This window comes from Peromyscus maniculatus, chromosome 14 (assembly GCF_049852395.1).
Source record: "Peromyscus maniculatus bairdii isolate BWxNUB_F1_BW_parent chromosome 14, HU_Pman_BW_mat_3.1, whole genome shotgun sequence".
NCBI classification, from domain to species: Eukaryota; Metazoa; Chordata; class Mammalia; order Rodentia; family Cricetidae; genus Peromyscus; species Peromyscus maniculatus.
This window is the reverse complement of record NC_134865.1, coordinates 17,678,648-17,697,944: the sequence shown is the minus strand read 5'-3', so window position 1 is coordinate 17,697,944 and position 19,297 is coordinate 17,678,648. Positions and strand designations below refer to the sequence as shown.

At 44.4% G+C, this 19,297-nt stretch overlaps 1 protein-coding gene across 6 annotated transcripts in view; it reads left to right on the top strand.

Moving 5' to 3' along the window:
• Akap6 (A-kinase anchoring protein 6) overlaps positions 1 to 19,297 on the top strand; it is a 504,011-nt gene that overhangs the window by 280,727 nt on the left and 203,987 nt on the right. For all 6 annotated transcript variants that reach the window (XM_076550667.1, XM_076550669.1, XM_006975274.4 and 3 more), the window contains 3 exons: positions 44 to 166; positions 17,741 to 17,837; positions 18,967 to 19,130. In XM_076550667.1, coding sequence (XP_076406782.1) covers positions 44 to 166; positions 17,741 to 17,837; positions 18,967 to 19,130 — 384 coding nt within the window. The remainder of the gene's footprint in view (positions 1 to 43; positions 167 to 17,740; positions 17,838 to 18,966; positions 19,131 to 19,297) is intronic.

Below are 19,297 nucleotides of genomic sequence, written 5' to 3'. Positions count from 1 at the left end.
ACTAATTTCCCTTTGTGTTCTTCCTGTTTCTCTTCCCTCACAGGGGTTTGTGAACAAGCTGGATGAATTCATTCAGTGGCTGAACGAAGCCATGGAGACCACCGAGAACTGGACTCCTCCGAAGGCGGAGACGGATAGCCTTCGGCTCTACCTGGAGACCCACTTGGTAGGCAGGATCGTGTTGTGTATTGCCGTTTCTGTCAAGGATTTCAGCGCGATGCTGACTTGTTTAGGTCCAATAGCAACTTAAGTCAGCCAAAAGTCTGTAGATGCTAAGGAGGCCAGGATTCAGTGGGGTTAACCCACAAGCTGAACACTTGCAGGCCTTTCAAGCAGTGATATGACACCTAAGGCCTCCATGTTTCAAACTGATGCTTCAAAGCTTTTTCCAGAAAGGCCGCTATTTTAAAATACCTCAGAAAAATCTTATTAGACCTGTGATGATTGAAGATTTCTCTCTTCTTGAAAGAAATAAATGAATACAAGAGAAAAATTTGATGACCGTTCTGAAGCGTTCTAGAATTCTTGTAAAATTAATGAGCCTCTCATTATCAAGAAGGTCTATTTAATCTGTTCTACACTTGGCTATTTTAATAAAATATTTAAAATGATGATCTCCATCATTTCTGCTGCTACGTGGATTTTTCAGCAGATAATTAATACAACTGTCATTATCCAGGGCCCCGTGCTTAGGGAAAACCAGGGAGTAGTCATGGAAAACATTTGGATGACTGTGCTTTGCGTCCGTTCAAAGCAGGAGTTATAGACCAGGGTACAGTTGATGAACCTCAGGAGGTTCGTACCGAATGCTCCAAATGGCCGATATCAATTATGAAGGGGTGGGAACCACGTAGCGGAGTGTGATAAAGCATGACGAAAAAGCACATTGTCACAGGAAACGAAAACTCGGGCTTTAAGGAGCTCATCTTTATTCCTTTCACTGATAGACGAAAATTGACAAAGGCAATGAACAAGGATCCTTGGGTACCCAACTGTGGGACTGATTTCTGCCCCTTCGACACGCTTAGAATTTGGATTAAGTGAGTGCATGTAGAGTCCCATGCATAGGGGAGGCCAGAGAAGGACAAAAGAGGGGCAGGAAAGGAAGAATTTTAGTTGACTTAGTGTTGTGTTTGCAGCTTGGTTTATGTAACCGCAGCAAAAACGGTCACAGAATCCAGTGGCTGCGTGCGGGTAGGCTTGTGGAGGATCAAGGGATGGCCTGGTGGGGTGCCGCAATGCCAGTGGCCCCAAGTGACTCTCTTGTATGTGGGTTTTGAAATACTGCCCTTAGCATTCAATTCCCTGTGGAATACGGTTTCCATTTTTTTTTTAGAGGGCATTTCATAATAGCAAGATAAAGATATTCAGTGCTTTATGATGTAAATTATATTAATTAGAATGTCAACTTTTCACTGGCATTGTTCTGACAGAAATTCTAATCTGTGTTTAAACAGGACTATATGAACTTTATTTCACATCAAGTGTGCTGTCTTAATTTTCTTGATTTAATATTTTATGGAAAACACACATTCAGCTGCTGAGGTTCCAGAGGGCACAAGGGCATAAGGGTGCCTTAACTGTGGGTGACTTATCGAAAGCCAAGCACAGCACCTGCGGGCTGAGGACCCTTTCCTCCCTGAGTGATGCGCCCCTTTGTCCCCGACGCATATTCCTGTCTCAGTTCTGTTACAGAAATTCTTGCTTGACATCCTCGGGCTGACCTCACCTCCTTCTAGCCCACAGCTTCATGAGGGAATAATGTGTACCGCTCTGTCTGATGCAGGTACCACTAACTTCATACATTAGTGTTAAATTAAAGTGTTGCTAAGTCTATGGAAGAAGTAAATTTTTAATATGGTCATTTGATTGAAATGGCTGCCTAGGTCTACTCCCTTGCTCTACGCAGCCTTAACAATTGCAGACCTTTTCAGAAGTGACATAATGAAGCTCAGGCATCCATACCTGCCTCAAGACAATGTTCTCATCCCAAACATGGGGGTCAATTCCCATTTGCTGTAGACCACCAAAGGGTCCTTCTTGAGATATCTCTCTTGGAGAGTAGTCTGTTTTGTCAGAGGATTTTTTTGGGGGGGGATGGTTTCTCTCTCTCTCTCTCTCTCTCTCTCTCTCTCTCTCTCTCTCTCTCTCTCTGACTATTTCAGCTGAAGTAGAAGTGATATAGGAATAGTTTGGTTATCTCTGCTTTTAAATGGCGAGGAACTATGGTTTGCAGGCCAGTTCCCTGTGAAGTCCCGGTCCCAGATGTTACTTCTGTGAAGTCCCCATCCCAGATGTTGCTTCTGATGCTGTGAATAACGCTTGCGATAGCCACGTTAGCCTTCTGTGCATGCAACAGACGTCTCTGAGAGTCACTGGACTGTTTACCTGGTCACTTGACCTAGGACAAGACTCGGTTTCTCTCTGTCCACATTATCCTCCTATCCTAGCTGTTGTCTGTATTTAGTACATTATCATTATGCCGAATCAATATTCTTCTTAGTCTCAAAAGGAGGCAAAAATCTACCTTTCTATAAAAACTATACAAGTGAGCCTCGAGATTCATATTTAGCTCAGCCTGCACAAACCGTTGCTGTCTCCCAGTGAGTGAGCAAATGGTTTTGCAATGTTGCTCAGTGTTAGAGGTTGCCAGACACACTAGGTAGGCCATTTTTCTAGATTCTGTGATTCAGTCTTTAGTCTGCACGAGTGTGAGACCCGAGAGTGACGCTCTTCTCTGGTGTAATACATCGGAATAGCTGGCATCTCCCAACATTTACTGTAAAGAAAAACAAATACCAAAATAATAGTTGTACATTTATATCTTGATACTTAATTCGATTATTTTCCATGATGGTAGCCAAGGGTTTTTTTTTTTCTTTTTTCCAACACAAATCAATTAAAGCTTTGCAATGCCTTTCTGAGAGAGACAGGGGAACTTTATTTTAGCTGTAGGAAACAGTGTGAAATTGTCATGGTACATCAGCGATTTTCCATGATAATTAATCATCTGCTTGCAACCTGGCTGCTTCTTCAAAAATACAATTCCCATCTTTTTAGAAACTGGCATTTTCAGGAAAATGTCATTTGGGGGTGGTATGTTAGGAGTACTGGCCACTCTCCTTCTTTGAAACCAATTTTAGAAGTAACTTTGTATAAATGTATTATTGGGCGGCTTCCCTTTTCTCTCTCTTTCATTCCCTTCCTAACCTCTTCAAAGGCAGCTTGATGGAAGTGTTTGGCCTGCGACAGATTGCCTATTTTAGAGTATGAAAGTTAAGGAGCTTGTAATTTCTTCTTCCAGCCCTCCTCCTCAGCCTCCTCTGCATCCCCAAGCAATTGCTGATTTCCTTTATGTCACTATGGAATTAGTTTGTACTTTCTCAAATTTCACATGAATAAAACCAACCAGCAGGTACTCTGCAGGGGCACGGACCCAGTCTCCGATTCAGCCTATCTCTTGTTAGATACAGCATCATTTGCATCCGTCAATTGCTCTGTTTTGTTGGTAAATAATATTCCACCTGTGCGTGGACCACACTTGACTCACTGAGGCACTGATGAGCGTTTGGGCTGATTCCTCCACAGTCTTTCAAAGTATGTCTATGTAGGTAGAAGCACAATAAAGGGAAACAAAGGGAAACATTGTGAATAGCCGTCACACGCCAGGGCATGTACTCTGACAGTGTGTGCTTGGTAACCAGCCATTGCAAGTGCTTGGACGGGTTTCCTTTAAGGAAATGTATAGTGTCTTCAGAGCACAGTGTGCAGGAGCGAGGCAGCAGAGAGGCCGAGCTGGCCAGAGCCACATTATTCCATGTGCTTTGGGAATGATTGCTCTCATCCCCAGAGTCCTTGTCATGCAAGCCTAATTCACCAAATGAGGACCATGTCATAGGCATCAGTACCAGGAAAACAAGCTAAGTTCATATTATCTGGGAGGTTTTTTAAAAAATTTATTTATTTTACATCTGGACCACAGTTTCCCCTCCCTCCTCTCCTTCCATTTCTCCCCGCCTCCCCAAATCCACTCCTTCTCTGTTTCTGTTCAGAAAGGGGCAGGCCTCCCGTGGGTATCAACAAAACATGGCACACCAAGTTGCAGTCAGACTAAGCAACTCTTGTATTAAGGCTGCGCCAGGTGACCCCACTATGAGGAATAGAGTCTCTCTGGGAGTTTTTCAATTTATTATAAGATCCATCTTACTATGTAGCCCAGGGTGTCAGGGAACTCACTGTGTAGCTCAGGCTGGCCACCAGCTTGCCACCTCCTGCCTCTGTCTCCTGAGGACTGGAATAACAGATGACTACTTGTCTTAAGAAGCCATATTCTTAATTCAATTTGATGTATGGGAGTGGTGTAGCAATATGATGACCATGGATCCAACATTCAAGTTCATACATATCAGGCACCCTGGAATGTCAGGCGGTTCCTTAGGTGCTAGTGTATGGTGAATGAAGTTGACTTCTCTTGGGGGCTTTCCACTGAACAGAGGCAACTATAGGTTATATGATATAGTCCTGGCCAGTAGATTTTTATAGGATAAATGAAGGAGTTCAGTGAAAAGGTTTACTGTTTTCCTAGAGTTAATTGGATGCAGCCCTCAAAGGGCATCTATCATTCTGCTGGCTAAAATGAGAGCAGAGAGCTTGGGCAGGGATTTCATAGCGAGGGTGAGGGAGGGAAGGCTAGCCCAGCCGGTGTGGCTGATGCCCAGCTTGAGCCTTGCAGGTGGGTGCAGGACAGGAAGGGAGACTAAATGACATTTTAAATTGCCAAACACAGGGGCACTGAAGGTTTGCCTGTGTCTCAGAACAGGAGAGTGAGAGGAATCAATCACAAATCCCATGGGGGCATGGCCCGTCTGGCATCGATGAGCTGAATGAGGTCAACTGAGTGACTGTAATGGAAAATGGGCTTGAGTGCAGAATTTGATGTTCTAGCCCAGACTAGCGGCTATCATATTTCAAAAATGTGGTTTTTGACCGGCTGTGTGTAAATAAGACAGAGACTTCATAAAGTGAATGACAGTGGACTGGTTCAAGTCTACGGAGAATCCCTCGCTCATGTTCTCCCAGATACCAGCTCTCCTCCCCTGCTTTCTCTCATTTCGGAGTTATTCCAAGTATTTGAAAACAGCTACACACACGGGCTTTGCTTTGTCCCCACTTTGTATTAGCAACAGGTCAAAGCAGCAGCTACAATACAACGTTATCCCTGTGTGTGGCTTTACTGTGTTTCCTTGATGAGCATGCATAGTTTATTTTAACCAATCCTTTATGCTAGACATTTAGGTTATGTGCAGTCTTCTTCTATCTCAAACGATGCTTCTGTGCAAGTGCTTGGAAATTAATCATCTTGTTTAGTATGAGTATGTCCTTACGTGTGCAATTTCTGGCTAAAAGGCTCTGCACAGTCAAATTTTTCATCTACTACTAGAGCGCCTTTGGTGGCGATGACGCCGTGTGTGGTCCGTGCCTGAGCACACCCATTGTAGTCCTGCTGGTGAGGCTTGTTGGCACACTGCTTAGCTTTGTCCCCGTGGTCGTTAGCAGGGGATGTCTGTCATACTTCTGGCATTTTAGGTGGCGTCGACTTCCTCTTCATGTTTGGGGGAGTCAATTGCATTTCTCATTTGCTCGTTATCGTAGCCCGTTCTTCTGCTGGGTCACTGTTACTTAACTTCTTGATTTATGTGAGCCTTTTACCCATGAAATGAGTCAATCCCTTGTCTGTGTTGTGAATGGAAACTATTTTTAAAGGAAACCATCAAGAAGTCTCTTCCAAAGGGACAGAGACATTTCAACAATTGGTGCCAGTGCTTAGGCAGACCTGGGGAGCCAGTGCTGGGTCCTTACTCCTGGCGGAATCACACCGGGGTTCCTGTCCCAGAAAGAGCAGCTCGTGGGCACTCCATTTTGGATAAGAAGGAAGGAGTTAAAGATCAGAGGGTTTGCAGATGAGTGCGGAGACGGAGAACATCTGAGTAGTGAGAAGAGTAGGTGAGGTGAGGGAAAGTAGGAACGGAGAACAGGAATAGATTGAAGGGGCGAGTCAGAGACTCACGCCAGCAGCTGCTTTTGAGGCTCCCTCATGGTCAGTCAGAAATTTCAGCCAACCTCCATTGGTCTGCCCTGGTCTAGTCTAGGGCGCTCTACCCTTCACCCAACATAGTGCAGGCAAGACTTGGGCGCAGTGAAGGCATGTCAGATGCTGAGCGTGGGCGTGGTGTGACCTGGACCTCCAGCCAGTGCTGGGTGTGTGTGAACTGAGGTCATGTGACACCATCAGCTCACTGAGTACCGGGTGTGGTCGGCTGAGGGAAGACGGCACAGCCTTTGTCTTCCCCTCAATGTCTCTTTAAAGAGGAACGTTACACTCAGTGGAAAAGTCCAACAATATGAAGCAGCATAAAATGGAAAGAAAAACCTCCACCCTCCTGACTAACCAGGCCAAGCAGTCTGTTCTGTGTGCTTTGGAGCCCTTTAATGTAAAATAAGTACCTTTTCAAGTTCATGATGTGCATTCTATTCAATAACCCGCTTCCGCAGACATGTTTCCATCAGCATGTGGAAATCTGGGGTGCATTTTCACAGCTCCTTAAAATTTGGTCATGTGGAGGATGTGCCTCAGTTTACTGAATTAAATCTTGTCATGATGGCCTTCAGGCTGCCTCCCTCTCTCTGCTTTCTCTTTCAAATGATGCTCCACGAATATTCAGGCTAACGCTGGCGGAGAATCTCCTTGTCCTTTTCCAGATGGCCTGAAGCAGTAACTCAGGGGACCCCATGTAATCAGACACCTCTCGTACTGTAGGAACAGCTTTCTCTGTAATAATAACCATGGAGGCAGATCCACGTTTGTGTGTGGGATCGCCTCGTCCCTCTTTGCAGGTGGACTTTCAAAGCACACATTCTGACCTTTTGTTCATTGTCGCATTAGCACCTGCAATTTGAGTTGGCAGCCACAAGGTGGCAGAGGAGCACCAAAATCCATTTGTTCTTAGTGCGTCCTTACCCTCCTCTTCATAAACACAGATTGGATTTAACTAGCAATGTGTCTGGTTAAAGGAATGATCAGCAAAAACTATATGCACACATTTGCCATCACTACCTAGATCTTTATGCTTTATTTCTGATCAAATAGGTTTTATTTCTATCACAACCAAAACCAGCGTGTCACTTAACAGTTTTCTCAGAATACGGCTGTCTTTTGTTTGCCCTCCTGCGTCTATCTCTGCTCCATTTTTTTTTTTTAATTGCTTGAAGTGAAGAGATCACAGAGCTTGTTTCCTCCTGACGTCCACCTCTCCTACCTCCCTTTCTCTGCTGCGATGATGGCCAGCGATGGCCCGAGCGAGGTGAACTTCACAGAGACCAGTAGCTGCCCTAGGGCTGTGCGGCGCAGCTAATGGGACTCAGTCAACCAAACTTCAGAAGCCGGAGCTGTGCGTTCGGCCCAGCTGCCTACCACCCCCTTCAGCCTCGGGAGCAAGGCTGTGGCCTTACAGGAGCTTTGAAGCTCCGTTTGCTTGTCCCCCGTGAACTCCCACCAGTTTAGGGTGCAGCTGAGTGTTAGCAGGAAACGACACCATTTCTCCTCTTTGGCGCCGTTTGAAACGCTCAGCTTCCGGCCTCCGGTCCTTTGCTTCGATGGGTGGGGATGCCAGGAATTTATAGCACGTGGGCAGTTTGTTATCGCTTGTTGGGGGCGGGGGTAAGTAGAGTGGGAGGCTCACTTTGGACACATGACCCTCAAACCGCAATCCTGTGCTCATCTGGTTCATTCTCTGTGTCTAGGAGACTCGTGGGATGTTTAAGGCACACACGAACTCTACTTTCTTCCTGCTTGGTTTAAAGACTCTTAGGTCTTAATACTCAACATTCCTCACTACTCTGAATATTGTTAGTGCCCGGTTTACTAATTTACAAATTATATTTTTCTGAGGCATAATAACTGCTCTTAACTAGATTGCCAGAGAAGCGCTGTTTTAGCAAGCACTGGATATCCAGGGCTACAGTAAACCGGACAGTGAAGAAAAGTTTACAGATAGGTCCATGCACAGGACAGAGAACATTGATTATGGATAAGGGACTCACAAGAGTTGGGGTACATACCTGGGTCTTTTCCTATGAGCGTCAGATACAGGTTCCAACGTATACATCTTATTACATGGGATTTTGGAATCTTGAAGCAATTTATCTGTTACAAATAATAAAAACTTCAGATCTTTATATTAGTCAGAAAAAAAAACCCAACCCAAACCTATCATATGACTTATAAAGTGAGATAGACTGCTGTAGGAGTTCATTTTTGGGGACTTGTGCATATCTTTCTTGAATACTTAACATATGGCAGGATGGCTCACATAGTCTTAAAGAGGCTGCAGTTCTCCCCACCTGCCCGCCCTCAACTATTCCCTTTTGGCTGTCACTTCCTGAGGGACACCTGGTGGTTCTTTGTTGTCTCTAGAGGACAAGAATGAACTTTGGTAAAAGCAACATTGGAGCCCTTGTGGGCACAAATCCTGACCAATGTAACAAATTTTCCAGCTGTGCTCACCTCTGTCTTCAAGGTAAACAGTCCCCTACCACTCTGAGCCAAGACCCGGTCACTCGGCTTTCTGAGTGTGGCTGGTAAATTCATGACAAGAACAACCCCCAGAAAAAAAGGGACCCCAGAAGACTGGCCTCTGTTTGGAGGGGTGTGAGTCCTCTCTTTTGGCAAGAAAAAGCAATTTTAAAAAAGTACCACAGAAATAAAAATGATAATTCAGTTATTAGAAGGGTTAAAAATTCTGCAGCTTTAATATTACTGTTTAAAAATATGAACACTGTATGACTAGACAGGATGTTAATGACTTGACATTACAAAATTTATTAAATTTATTTTTAAAGTGGTTTGGTTCCCCCTTTCAAATGCATGAAGCGTGTGGGAGTTGGAATAGATCTGCCCCAGGCTGCCAAAACAAATTTTTAATGGAACTGGAGTCCTTCAGGGATTGTCCTAAATCCACATAATATTCTTAAGTCCTGGTGTTTGCACTGGGACCTGTGTATTAGCAGATGTACGTGTGAATAATATACGTACATCCATCCATCACCCTGCTGACTCTACATCCTCAAGGGCTGCCGTACATCAATTATTCCACCTCAGGGGGTAGAGAGATATTTGGGCTAGCATTGACCTCCTTTTCAATCAGGGCCTCCAAACAGTATGTTCTGGAAGTCAAACAGTCCCTTCAGACAGAACCTCTGTTTGAGAATGCGTTTGGCCTGATGTCACCATGCTGAGAAGTCAATGTGATTACCTGTGTCAGGTGTGGAGGCAGCAGCCAGAGAAGCAAATGAAAATCCCGTCACTCAGAGTCACCGTCAGCATCCGGGATCTGTCCCATCTATCTACATCTTGCATAAGTTATTAGCCAGTCTATCAGGAAAGACTGTCGACCTCGGTGAGCTGCATCTACTTTCAACACAAAAGCAACTCTTTGAAATAAATTATAAGTTGCTTGAGGAGCTAGATCCCCTTTCAGAGGTTTGGAGCCATTTTTATGAAGCGAGGTCTTGGGACCAAAGCCTCCTGAGGAGGAATGGAGATTTTTGTCTTTTTTGTCTGTCAGTTTTAAAGGAAAACAAAGACTATTTTTAAACACATGGTTTTGATTAAAAAAAAAAAAAAGAAAGCAAACTTGAAAGTTATTTATTTTCTTTAGTGCACAAATTTCTTAAGCTTCTGATATCATAGCTGAAGGTGTGTTACAGATTGTTGTGACCGATAAATCAATGAGAAAGGTAGCCACATCGTTTTGCTGGGAAAATGTATGATTGTGGTAGGGGCTGACCATTTATTTAATTGTGTGGTAAGTACCATATGATGAGAGGGTAAAGTTAAATTGATGATTCAGGCTACCCCAGCCAGGGTACAGTTTACATGGCAATTATGCTGGGTCATCTAAGTGTAATTGGCAAGTAATTTTGTAAGCGAAGGGACATGACAGCTCATTTACATGGTGTTCACTGAGTAAAATTTGGGGACATTTATCAACCACTCTAGAGTGCGGAGTGATTGCATTGATATCCCCGATGCTGCAGGCCGTCACACGCCTGTTTGTGGAATGAGTCTCGAGGCTCGCACTCCCTTCGACAGTGGTTAGTTGTGTGCAGCGTGCTAGCTAGGCGCTTCCGCTCCAAACTGACTGACATCACAGCTCTTCTCAAGGAGCTCCCGGGTGGGAAACAGACACACCGATAATTTTAGCGGAGTGTGGTAAATGGAGGCTGGAGCTTGCAGAGGTGCTGCGGATGTATGCTAAGGGAGGGCGAGCTTCTATGGTGGAAGATCAGGGAAGCCTTGCTAGGGACCGTGACACTGAATGGAATTATGGGGCTTTGCTGAGGCAGCTCTTGGCCAGGCAGAGGCACAGCAGGAACAGACAGAATCCCAGAAGGGCCAGTAGACTGACGAGGGGTGGGGGACTCTCAGAGTTGACCTGTGACAGGACCTGCAGTCAGTTAGGGGCTGAGCCTGACACAAACCTGGCCGGCTATTCAAGGACTTAAGAAGAGGTGGGCGTCTATCGAGATGTTTTGAAGACAGATTGTTTAGTGTAGTAATAATTACCGTGCTATTGTGAGATACTAAGCTCTGTTCTCAGTGTACTAAGGGATTTTTATCTTTATTCCCACCCAGGGAAATAGGCACTAACATTCCTTTTATAAACGAGAAAACTAAATAGACAGAGGTCACCCAAAGTTACACGGAGTGATGGAAGAGCTGGGATTTGAACATACCTGTCCCCTTCTGAAGCCCTTGCTTGCCGCAAGCCCTAACCCACATCATGCCGTTGGCTTCCTTAGCACAGTCCCCTGGAATTCCAGACTAACTCTGTTCTATGGCCACCACTCCCACTGGGTGCTGAGCAATCTGCGAGGCTGGTGACTTGCCCTTCTGCTGATAGCCACATCTCCAAGGTCGAGATAGATAGTGCCTGTGTTACCACCAACACACGACGGTTGTGTGGCGTTGAGGTCAACCTAACAAGTGAGGTGATGAGCGCTTGGAGCTGAGGCAGTGTCGGTGTGAAGAGGGATGGATGGAGACAGAAACTGCCTGGGCTCGGTGATGGATTGGGCTTGCGGATCTTGTTGGCATATTCCTGCATCACTTCTGATTCCTAACCAATACACCGGATGACTTGGCAAAAGAATCTGAGGACCAGGGAAGTTCACACTGCTCTCCGCAGAGCTCTTAAATTCCTGGGAAGAACTATGTGGGCTCAGGATAAAAGTTAGGAGAGACTTCCCCAGAAGTGGCTAAAAATAGAAGGGACAGTCTGGGGACAGAAGTGCCCTGGGGTAGATGAGTGGTTCAATGGCCTTTGGGAGTCTTCTCTCTTTGAAAATTCTTTAGTTTAAAGTAAATAAAACTTCTCCTGTTTCCTTTCCTAAACTGCCTGGATGAAAAAAAAAAAGATAAAAATCAAACTATTCAAGGGCTGGAAAATATTGAGTCCAAATGCCTTGATTATAGATAAAGGAAGGAAGCCCAGAGGGTCCATGATTCATCCGAGGGTACACCCCCCCCCCCCAGGGAGAAGAGGACAGGGTCATTGGCTTCTCTTCCTATGTCTCAGATAGTAACATTTTTGTTTTTGGTGTCCTTGTGGGCAAAGCCACTGGTAGATAGTAACACAAAACCAACAGAGACTTGGTGTTTGTCTCTAGGGAAATTAGAGTATTAACTGTAAGGGGTGCCTGTCACATGGCTCCCTAGGACATTTAGGACACTGAGAAGCGAATCTAAAAATCCCTGAGAGAAGTTAGAGAGTTCATCGGCAAGCGTGAGGCCCGAGTTCAAATACTCAGGAGCCACATAAAAAGCCAGGCCTGGCTGCACACGCCAGGAGCCCCAGCAATGGAGAACAGATTCCAAAAGCTCAGTTGGCAGGCAGCCTCGCCAGAGGATGAGCTGGATCAAGTGAGAGACCCTGTCTCAAGGTAATGAAGAACAACAGAGTAAGACATCTCACAGGCTGCCCTCCACAGAATGTGCACAGGGCCTGTGTAATGAACACGCACGTGCCTACAACACACAGCTATACCACACATCCACAACATACGACACATGCAAACCACACACACACACACACACACACACACACACACACACACACACACTAAAATCCACACGGATTTCTTAATGCCTATTCATTGCCATACAATTCTAATACTTTGAATTCGCTGTCTCTAATACTCCATACTCTAGTATTCTTTTCACTTAATTTAAAAAAAAACAAAAAAACAAAAAAAACAAACCCTAAAACATAACCTGCTTCATGAGCTCTGACCATGGTGACCCCTGACCCCGCTGTCCTCAGATGATATTAGCATTCTTTTAGGTTTGTTTTCTTGCAGTCATCTTTGTCTTTGTAATGAGATTATTTACATATTAACATCTATAATCTTATCAATATAATTTGAGTCATTTTTGTTTGTACATTCTATACAGTAGCACGGACTGCCTAGTCATCATTTAAATTGCGGTAGAATATCTTACCAGCTTCCAAGAGGTACTTAAATATTTACAGAAAGAGCTCTCCTTCTTGACTCACGGGTGTTCTGAAGGATGCGCTTTATACTGCAAGCACCTATGCATCTAGCTTGTGTGGATGGCATTGTGGAGCAGTGAGCAGGAGATGCCCGGCCCCTCGCGGTGATTATAACTTGCTCCCTTGCCAGGGTCCCTCTGAGAGTACAAACAGTGCTTGTTTGGCCGGTGCAGAGCAGGTCCTGGGCAGAGAGACACTAAGTGACTTCAAGCTGTGGCTTTTCTAACTAAACACATATTTCCCCCCTGCCCCTGTGAAAAGGCATGTTCTCGTTTTCCAAGGGAGTGAAAATCTTTGTGTGAAGAAGTGTCACCCAGTGTCGCACTCATCATCCACACCATCTCTTCAAGTGACAGTGGGAGGAAGAGTTCATCAGTTCAACGTGCCTTTCACATTTGGAGACTTCTGACTAACAACCTCTGGAATGTATCATCCGAACAGCCGGAGAGCTTAATTCTGGCACACGCTGCTCTCACGCACGGAGAAAAACTTGAAAAGACAGAAGATCTGCTCCAACTTTCTTTCTTCTATCCATTTAGAAGAAAAAGCATACCTTTTTTTAATTAAAAAGAGTATGCTCGCACAGGAACATCTGGCCCGTATCACCACGGCAGCCTCCTGAAATGGCCTGCTTGTCTCCAGTGTGTCCTTTTAAAAATCAAGTCTGCATGCAGCAGCCAGCAAACCCTTCCTAGCTCATAGATCTGCATCAGCCGCTCCCATCCTTGGCATATTCTTCATGGCTCTGTCATGATTCTTGGGGTCAGGTCCTGTGTGGTCCCCACTGCTCTCCCCTGCCTGCAGCCACATGGAGCACTCAGGGCTCCTTGCTTCTGCTTCTCCGAAGGGCATATCCGGACCTGTGTGCAAGTCAGTTCATCCCTCATAAGCTGTCTGCAGGCCGTGCTGAGGCTGGATCTAATGGGTGCCCACAGCCCCCATCCAATAGCACTGGCCTTGTGTAGTATGTTTTAATTTAAACAATCAAACTTGAATCTTATTGGACAAGGCTATTATTGCTCGATTTCGCTTGAGGCAAATAGCTCTACCACCTTGTATCACACATCAAATCCCACTTACACATGTATTCTACGCTAGGTCATAAGACCACATTGCATTTATCTCCATGACCAAGTGGACCAGACTGTAAGCTCCCTGAAGACTGGCATTGTGCACTGCTAATTTTTATATATGTAAACCTGGTAGGAACTGCTCGATAAACATATCGATTCTATAAACCCATGCCTTAGGAAAGAAAAAAGTAAGATTCACTCAAGAAAGGACATGTAGCTCTTTTGGGTACTTGTGATAACTTCATAAGCATCCCAAGACTCATGGTGTTCAGTGGACCTGGCAGATACACACAGGACCTGCAGGGTGGCTGAGTGTCTGCTGTATGACTGACGTTAGGAGGATGGAACCGCTTTGGACATTTAAACTTTTAAATGCGGCCATTCCCACATCTCTGGTCCTAGGCTATCCCACAGAAGCGATCATTTCTATGTTCCAAGGTGATTTCCTTTATTTCATCCCATATGCATGTGTGTGTGGTCTGTTTTTGTCAGGTCTGATCATGACTCAGGTGTAGTCATGGGCATAACTGAATTTCCAACACATTCAGATCTATACAAGCTGATCATACCAGATGCTGTAATAATGCCATTGCCCATTGGTTAACTTAGGATAATTGTTTTGATAATCCAGTCACTGGATCTTCCTTTTAAAAAAATGTTTTGAAAACTGGCATTTTATTTATTTATCTTGTGTCCATGTGTGTGGGTGGGGGTGTGCCTACCGTGGTGGGGGTCAGAGGATATTTTCGTCCTGCTGGTTCTGTCCTTGCGTTTGAGATCAAAGTCAGGTTATCAGGTTTGGTGGTAGGCACCTTAACCCTCATTAATATTTTGCTTGTCCTGACACTTTATTTATAATTAATGAGTAATTCCCTTTTGTGTGTATATGAGTGTGAGTGTGTGTAAGCCAGAGGAAAACCTTGCAGGAGTCAGTTTTCTCCTACTGCGTGGGCCCTAGAACTGAGGGCATCAGGCTTGCAGGCAAGTGCCCTCACCCACCAAGCCGTCTCAGCCCTTCACTGAGATTTTCCTTCATCCTGCTTGCTCCCTTCCTGACATTCAGCTACATGCTGCTTTAAGGACATTGACAAAGAGTCGGTGTTCCCTTGGATCCAGGCCACGCGTGTCTGTGGCATTTCACATCACCAGTGACGTAGGATCATGGAGCATGCCCACGCCAATGTTCTTGCCACAGTTTCAGTCTCTCAGAGAACTCTGCATTGCCACGGAGTGGTGCAGGTGTGGCAGTGGACTGAAGATACCGGAGGCATCCTGGGGAAAATATGCTAACAGTGTGAAGGATGGAGATATGTCCGGCTATCAGGTTAAAGACAAGATCAGACTCAGAAAAGAAACAAAACCCTTCTTTAGGGAGAAGTGGGGGCGGCCCAAGGACGGTTTACTAAAGAATCCTTTAACAGCCTGGGATCCTACTGACAATTTTGTTAATGTGCCTGCTGGGCTGCCTTCTCGGGGGGCCTGTTGTGAATTCTGTGCCTGATATTATTAATGGTTAATGGGCGCACCTGAAATCAAGCAATAATGTACCATTTGGGTAATAGTTATATTAAATGGTTCTTCTAGACAACATTGAGCTTATCAGATTATCTCGCGCCTAATAACGAATACCTTATCTTTTCCGATTTCCTAATCAAATGTTCCCACATCATCCCGAAGTGCAGCCATTTCCAGCTGCATCCACACTGTGCTCTCAGCTTCAATGATGCCAAATTGCCAGCCTCCTCACGGCCCCTCCGTTCTCTCTGGCTCTGAGGCACAGGCCTGGTGTACCTCTTTGAAAGCTGGTCATCATCAGCCATTTGATACAGGAGAATAGTGAGTCCAAGACAGCACCAGGCTGAATTTAGAGTGATGTAGAATTTTTACAACAGGTTTCTCCCTGAAGTTTGGCGCTTCTAAAGTAATCACATAGATTTGTCTTTTCTCTGCTCCCTTTTCTGAAACCCATGTACTCTAGTCTGAATGGTATTGCTTCAGTGTGGAAAAGCCCCAAGGCAGGGACAAAAAACAAAGATGTTATGCCTCACTGTAAGGTATAAACATTTAGTGGTCCACAGGTTCTGCCTTAATTGGACTGATCAGAAGCATTAAGGAGGCAGAAGCAGTGGCTCCACAGATAATAGATTTACTGCTTTTTCAGAAGACCCAGGTTCTGACTCACAACCATCTATAATGTCATCTCCAGGGGAACCAGTGCCCTCTTCTGGCCTCCATGGGCACTGCATGCACACGGTGCGCATACATACACACAGGCCAAACATCCCTTCACATCAAATAAATACATCTAAAAATATTCTTCAACAATTATCTTTAAGAGGACCGTCAAGATTCCTGAACACTTCATATTTTATTTTATTCAGTTGCCTACCTGTAGCAGAAGGAACAAATATAAGAAATGCCGAGCAGTGCGTAGGGAGCCAGATATGGTCACTTTCTAGAATGTTCAGCCGAAATGTTACTGTATCTTATGAGAGAAGGCTGGTTGACATAATTCATCATTTTGAGTTGCTTTGGTTTTTGAATCCTTTTCTCTATGCTGCATCTCGTATTTCTCTCATTTTCGGGTCTTCCTTTCATTCTGACTATATCTGTGGTACTTTAAAAAGACCCCTTTCTCCAGGAAGAAAAGAAGAGCTCACACTCTCCACTGAGCATCCATGACAACCCACCCTGTACCCCCCCCCCCCCAGTTTAGGTGCCCATTAAGGCCAGAATCCATGCTTTTTGGTCTCCAAGTCTCCATTGGCGTTATGGACTGCACACAGTGTGTGAATTACTGAATGAAGACCCGCTCTCATAATTTATGATTATCCAACTTCAATTCAAATTAAATCCAGCATGGAGTTATCGTAACCTGTGTCATGTTGCTTAATATCAAGCATAGTACAATATATTCACATATTGTCCCATGATGTTTAATGAAAGAAAACACCTTGTATGTTTTGGAACCTTATTGTGAAAAGCCAAAATTTAGTGTACTGTGTTTCCAATTGGCCAAGTTGAGGAATGGATGTTTGCCCGAAAGACTAATGATTGAGTCTGTTGCTGATGGGTACCATAATTTTCCTCCAATGGACTCCTGTGGTTGGAATCTCTTATAACATTTCAGAGCTGAAATGTTTTTTTTTTTTGAAACCATCAAAAAACCAAGTATTTGAGTTTCTTATCACACAGAAGCCCTCCTTCCCCCCAGCTAGAGAGCATTACTGATCACACCCAGCAAACGTTGACCATGCCCACAAACTAGTGAATCACTTGTGTGTGACATGCGTACTCTCAATTCTTTAAATTGTGTACAGTTTGGTAACTAAAGATGGAAACATCAGCAGATCTGTGATAAATTCTACAGTAGAATCACATAAGGAGCAGAAAGATAGGAGAGAGCCATTGTAGAGAGGGTCAGAGGAGACATCCCGGAAGTGATGACTGAGTTTGTTATGAACCGTGAGGAAAGTCGATGACTGTCGTGAGGGGAAATGCTCATGGTGTACTTGGCGTGTTTATTAATAAGACAACATCACATCTTTAAAAAATAAGCTCCCCAGGCTTCCCCCCTAACTGCACCTCTCTCTTCTGTGGTTCATGAAGGGTCGAGGCACAGAGATGAATCAGTCCGTGCTGTATTAGTGGATGCATATACGTGCACATAAGGCTATGGCGTTTTTCTGCTGACCACTTCTATGGTTTCACAACCACTTAAGAAAAGCTCACATGTGCAGGTGGGAATTCATTGCATTTTACTGCACACTGCTACTCTCGATATCACCTATGCGGTGTGACTTTTCATTAAAAAAAAAAAAATTAACGAATTTCTAGGTTTGGTGAGCTGCTTCCAAACAGATGCACCATGCTAATCTAACGGACACATTTAGAGCCTGGACCCCAAATATCAATAGCTTTTAGTATTGCAAATTAGTCTGTCTGTTGGGTAAATTGGGCTGTGTGGTTCTTGATAAAAAGTAGCAAGTGATTCTGCACCCCTGTGTTGTGTGGAACGGCCTCGCTGGAGCCTGATGACTGTGTGCTTCTCTGCAGAGTTTTAAGTTGAACGTGGACAGTCACTGTGCTCTCAAGGAAGCCGTGGAGGAAGAAGGACATCAACTCCTGGAGCTCATTGCGTCTCACAAAGCAGGTAAATCCTCCTGAAATACTGCGGGTCTTTATGTCTCCAGACTATTAAGAAGAATGAAGAAGCATTGCTGTAAATTACTGCATATATTCACTTCCTTATGTATTATTAATATTTACATTATCAGATTGACCTTCAAGATTTATAAATGTTTCATATACTGCATACAATGCTGTGATACTTATAAGATGAAATACTGCCTCCAACGGTCTGTTCATTTTATTTGGGCCTTGCCATTCGCCTGAGTTCCAATTGAAATCACATTCCTGAAAACTTCACATTGACATGCTTTTTGATGTAGGAGCTCTGGAAATAACATTAAGATAATGAATGAGAGCTGTTCTTATAGACACAAGGCATATGCACTAGGGTGTACATAGATATCATTATGGATACAAGGCAGGCTGTCCATAGACATCTGATTATTTCTGTGCCAGTTCACACATGTGGATGTCTGGCATATTCTCTGTGGGTCTTTGCATTAGCAGAGGCTTAGGCCTTCAACCAGTTCTTAGACCAACATTGATGCATTTATGAAGAATGTATTATAAATAAAAAACAGTTTTGTTGTATGGTTCTACTTATCTGGATAGTTGAAGACCATAAGACAGGGTGGGTTAAAGCTTATTTGTGTTTTCTTGTTTTTGTTTGCTTGTTTGTTTTTTGCTTACTATGTAAATAGGAAAAGAACAGCATTAAGCAGATGTGTTAATGTCAAAGACTGCTGTCTTGATTCTGGCCCATTTACTATATTTCCCATTGAATTACCTGTATCTGTTTCCAGACATCTTTTGATCATTATAAAATCTCCACACAGATAAACGCAGGGCCTTGTGCTGGAGGTGTGAAGCTATAGTTGTAATGACATCTACACATCACAATCTGTCCCCCCCACACGGTTTTCACCAAACCAGAGTTGGCATTAGTTTCTGCACGGGCCTGTCCTTTGTGTGTGTGTGTTGTTAATATCTTAGAATTGCCAGTGTCAGTTCTGAGTGACAGGTGGCAGGTAGTGGTGAGGTCGCTGAAGAGCATGGATGTGGTTTGGGATAGCCACCCAGCTTTCTGGGTAGCAGACAGTGGCAGGTAAAGATGCAGCCGGGCCTACAGCTTGTGCTTTCCTTTGGGGAAGGACTGAAGGACATGCTGAAGATGATTGCCAGTCAATGGAAGGAGCTGCAGAGGCAAATCAAACGGCAACACAGCTGGATTCTCAGAGCTCTGGACACCATCAAAGCAGAGATACTGGCTACTGATGTGTCTGTGGGGGACGAGGAGGGGACGGGAAGCCCCAAGGTAAGTGGCTTGAAGTTCGCCTTAGTTCCTCTTATTCCTGTCTTCTTTTGAACTAGGCACCACTGAAGTTTTCTTTCCACCCCTAAGGCTCTTCGTTTCTAGTGAATAAACTTTGTAACTCCTTCCCCCTCTCTCCTTCCACATATATATATATATATATAGATATA